The sequence below is a fragment of the Austrofundulus limnaeus genome, unplaced genomic scaffold, assembly GCF_001266775.1.
Source record: "Austrofundulus limnaeus strain Quisiro unplaced genomic scaffold, Austrofundulus_limnaeus-1.0 Scaffold47, whole genome shotgun sequence".
NCBI classification, from domain to species: Eukaryota; Metazoa; Chordata; class Actinopteri; order Cyprinodontiformes; family Rivulidae; genus Austrofundulus; species Austrofundulus limnaeus.
In genome coordinates, this window is record NW_013952449.1 from 2,064,707 (window position 1) to 2,069,660 (window position 4,954).

Consider the following 4,954-nt stretch of genomic DNA (forward strand, 5'->3'; position numbering starts at 1 on the left):
CTATAAATCTTACTGGTCTCTGGTGTCAATTGATTAATGTTTCGGCCGGGCTTGTTGTGGTTTCTCTGAGTTCCCAGGTTAAAAAACCGAACAATACCTGTGTGTGTTACCTCAAGTCAGCAAAGGATGTTTGGCTCAAATTTTTCCAGCAGTTCTTCCAGTTTTACATGTAGAGAGTCCCAATTTTAGCTTTAAACAGTCTTGGTTTTCCAAGACATGTTTGCTGCTGAGGTGGTGAAACAAATTGTTTGTGTTACCGCCTGTAGCAACAACTTTGCTACGACAGAGTGTGCAGAATAACATCGTTGAAGTAATATCCAAGCTTTAAAAGTCGAAGTTCTTCCACACAACAGAAACCACACCCTTTTTAGGCACAAGTTCTTCTTGGCTATAAACTTCAGCTGTTCCGTCTGCCACATCTTCTCTTTTCAAACCTTCTGTGTCCATCTCTACTAAACTCAACACCTCCAACTACAAGCTTTTCTTGTGCCCAGCTCTTGAATAGGAGTTCAATAGAAAAATGTCCCACTGGAAAAAGTTTATTGGCAGGTGCGATGCTCTGAATGGCGTTCAGACTATTTAAAGGAGACATATGATGTTTTTAAATTCTTTTTTCATATTTATATCATTCAGTTGGTGTCTTTTTAAAAGTTGAACTTCAATGCTTTGGTCTGAATTCGCAAAACTTTTTATTTACAAATTAATTAAAAAATGTCAACAATGGAAGCGTTGCCCATCCAGTTTTACATGTTGGAGCCAGAGAAGAATTAATGAGTTGAATTTGTATAGATAAATTTGCCAAAGCATGAAAATAATAATTCTGGGTGGAGAAGAAAATGTAGCTGACTTTAACAAACACAAGCTGAAAGGTGCACAGAAATATGTCAAAATTTGGTCAAATGTCAAGAAAGTAGCACAGAAAAGCTGGACTTACTAAAGATGTAGCTGAGAATGGAAGAACAATGCTGAAATTAACAAAACAAGTTACAAGCAAAAATGAATATAATAAAATGAAACTGAAAATAATGGATAAAAAGCTGAAATTTGAAAAAAAATTTAGTTTGAAGCACAAAAAAAGGCTAAACATAGCAGTTAGCAAGAGATGTGAACAGAGTAGAAATGTAGATGAAAAGAAACAAGCTTGACTGAGCATTTATTTGAGATTTGTTATCTCAATGTGATTAGCCTGCTAAGTGAAGACGATAATAATAAAACGTTTTTTAACGAAGCACTACCATTACCATACAGATTGTTGGTCTTTGTGTGAACCAAATTATGCACAAAATAACCCATTCCTTCTGGGTGATTAATGTTTTTTGTCAGTGAGTATATTTGTACTCAACAGAGATCAACATGTTGTTTCTTTTTGTCCAGGGCACAGCTATCACTACAAACCTAGCCTCTGTGCTGTTGGATAAAAATGAGTGGGAGACTCCAGACGTCTTTAATCCTGGGCATTTCTTGGATTCAGAGGGAAAGTTCCTCAAAAAAGATGCCTTCTTACCATTTTCAGCAGGTTGTTCTTCAGCTGTTTCGTCCTTAATGTCTGTTTTGTTGATTGCATCATTTTGTTGCCACCAACAGTGAAGACAGTGAGCTAACTTTCTCTGTTTCCCTGCAGGTAAACGTGKGTGTTTAGGGGAGAACCTGGCCAAAATGGAGCTGTTCCTTTTCTTTACGACTCTTCTCCAACGCTTCACCTTCGCTCCTGTTCCAGGAGAAATGCCCAGTTTGGAGGGTGTGATGGGCTTCACTTATTCCCCAAATGAGTTCAGGATGCTGGCCGTGCCTCGCTGATGGTTTTGCAACCACACAGCAAGCACCGCTGACATTTTTTTTTGATTCTTTTGAGTCCAGGTTGTTTAAAACCTCCATGAAATGGAAAACCTTCAAACTACAACCATTCTTCTGAGTCCAGAAGTTGTTTTTTTTTGGCATTTTAGACTTTGCTCTGAACAGTTTAATGACTTTTATATGGTCATTTTGCAGGTATACGGACATATAGAGCAATCTCATAGATTTTGTTTCATGATTTACAGGTTTTTCCAAAAACACAGTTTTAAATTTATGTAGGATGTTACAAAAATTAATAACATCAAATATCCATTTCCAACCCACTCAGCTGCAAGAAAAAAGTTATTCCGTCCTCCCTTCCTTCTGATTTGCTGCAGCCGACAGTCCACCTGAAAGTTAAACAGATTTTTGAGGCTCATCATACAGGTAAACGTCCGAAGGTGTTGACATGTTTGCAACTTATTTTGCACAAAAGTACATGCAGGGAAAGAAATATTAATTTTTCTATTACAGTTAAACATAATAAATCCAAAGGTTTCCACCACACTCATAATAACCATTTATCAAACCAGTGTGATAAAAATGTCCTACTGGTTAATAAAGGAACTACACATAGTTTGTATGATTAAGTAAAAAATATGATTTGCTGCATTTTTAACATCTTAATTTATTTTGTTCTTTAATAGTAAAACTGTTTTTGTCAGCATAAAGTCTGAAATGTGCCTCAAACATTTATCTACTTACTATGTAACCTAAAGAGCATTTTGTTCTCATGTTACACAAGCCGTTCTGTGAACTTTGTATCTTTTGATAATGTTTTGTAAGATTAAACAGGTTTTTGACGAGTCATTAATCAATATTCTGTGAACTCTGTAGCTCTGGGCAGTCATGGGGAAATTTAGGTGTGGCTTAGTAATTAACATTTGTATTATTATTTAATATTACCTTCAAAAGCATGACTTCTGACACACTTGCCTGGTGCTGTATATTTTAAAGACAAAGTTTTAAAAAGAGATTAATAGTAACTAAAGTTTACATATGACACTTTTGTGCTTTATGTTAGTCTAATGATTGCACATGAGTTATTTAATACAGTTCTACCATTCACAAGAAGATAAAGTTACACATTAATAAGGCTTACACGTGATTACTAATTGGTTTTAGTTTCCAAACAAGTCCAACTCATTTAAAGGTCATTTGCACCATAATGGCCTTTGCTTCTGCTGTACTTTGTATTGTTGTCTGCTTACTTTACAACATTTACCTCCCACTAGTGTTGGCACAATTCATGGCAAAGGTGGAAGATAAAAAAGCAGGTGAGATGTAAACAGTTTTTAGTAGGTAATTCTAAAATCTGTTTAAAATTCCCTCACCATCTGCATTAAACACGGTAGTCCTTTCCATACAGGGCCTCACCTGCGCTCACTGAGTTAATTAAGAACATAATTTAGTGTAAACGCTGTTGAACTGCTCTCCCACACTTTCACTCTCTTTTTTCCCTCTCTCTAAAGAATACAGATGTGCATCACACATCCACCTTGTCACCCACGTTCATGCAAATTAAACACCTGTCCATTCAGGTGGTGTCTTTAAGGTTTATTCTCTTGTTACGATCCGGGTCAGAACTAGCAAAAGGTTACAACCTCTGTTGTTCCCCACTGATAAACTGAGCTATTTCTAAATACAACAGAGGTTATCCTTACACTACACATTAAATTATACCTAAATATTTGTGAACCTGACTGAATTTTAGCCATTTTTGTGTTGAATTATGTTGATTAGTTGTTGCAACCATCTTGAATCGAGGTGACTTCATAAGTTAATTGGATTTAGAGGTATGTTCAAATAGTTTCATTATTTAATTTTGTCCTGAGGATCGTGAGATAATTTGCTAACAAAAACAGGCTAGAATGTAACAGTTGATTATGTTTTATACAATATTATATGCAGTGCCTCTGGTATGTGTTTCTACCACACCAAACCTTAGCTTAATATCTGTAAAAATAGTTATCGACATATTTGTTTCCTAAGGTGATGGAGCTAAATCAGTAACAGCTTACACTGACATTGAATAAAAGATTTGGCATTGAAAAATAAAACATTGAAAAACAAAACATTGGAACCTAAAACCTTGACAATGAAAAACCTATGATATTTTTATTTTACACTCCAGATTTTATTTATTTTTTCAGTTTAACAAGTTACAATGCCAATGCAAATCTGGTACTGTTTTGATGTTGGGGGCGGGGCTTAACCAAAGACTCCTTCGAGGAAGGTTCTGGTTCGAGTATTGCTCCTCAGGTAAGGGTCATTGTTTTTATGATTATTATCATTACAGTAGCTGCAGAAACTGACAAGTGATTCAGTTTTACTTTTAAAATAAGCTAATTTGTGACTTATATTTCGGCAGAATCCATCTACCCTATTTGCTACTAGTGGACTATTGGTATACAGAGATTGTTCAGCTCAGCCAAACTCGTTCTGCCAGTGTCATTGTGCATTTAAAATCGATTTTTGCATGTCATGGAATACCTGAGACATTGGTCACAGACAATGGCCCACAATTTGCAAGTCAGGACATGAAGGACTTTGCAGATGAATACTGTTTTGAGCATGTGACCAGCAGTCCTAGGTACCCCTAATGCAAGGTGAGGCAGAGAGGGCTGTCAGATCAGTCAAAGGTCTCCAGAAAGCCAGTGATCCATACTGAGCTCTATTGGCCTATACCACTGCGCAGGCCAATGGCTAAAGTCCAGCTCAGCTCCTCATGGGACATAGACTCTGTACCACCTTACCAATAAGGTAACCAATAAAACACCAGGGTCTTTGCTACCATGTGTGCCAGATCTGCAGCACATACGTCACGTGGAGAAGGAGAGAAGGATGAGACAAAAATAATGTTTCAACAGAAGACACAGGACAAGAGATTTGGACAAACTACTACCGGGGCACTCTGTTTGGATTACAGATGCAAAAACCCAGAGCATGGTGACATCTGTCCAACCAAATCCCCATTCTTATGTCATCAGTGGGCCACACGGGACAGTCTGAAGGAACCGGAGTCATCACATTCCTGTGCCAATACGAGGGGCTCAAACTGAACCGATTTAGTCTAACGTAAAAAGCAGTGCTGGCTCTAGCCATTTTGGTGCCCTAGGCG

The 4,954-nt window shown here is 37.3% G+C and overlaps 1 protein-coding gene across 1 annotated transcript in view; it reads left to right on the top strand.

Annotated features, from left to right (window-relative positions):
• The window catches only part of LOC106517302 (cytochrome P450 2J2), a gene marked incomplete in the record, with an annotated part of 13,723 nt that extends 11,088 nt beyond the window's left edge, over positions 1–2,635 (top strand). The window contains 2 exon segments of the mRNA XM_014008065.1: positions 1,382–1,516; positions 1,622–2,635. Coding sequence (XP_013863519.1) covers positions 1,382–1,516; positions 1,622–1,797 — 311 coding nt within the window.
• Between the last annotated feature and the right edge of the window lie 2,319 nt (positions 2,636–4,954).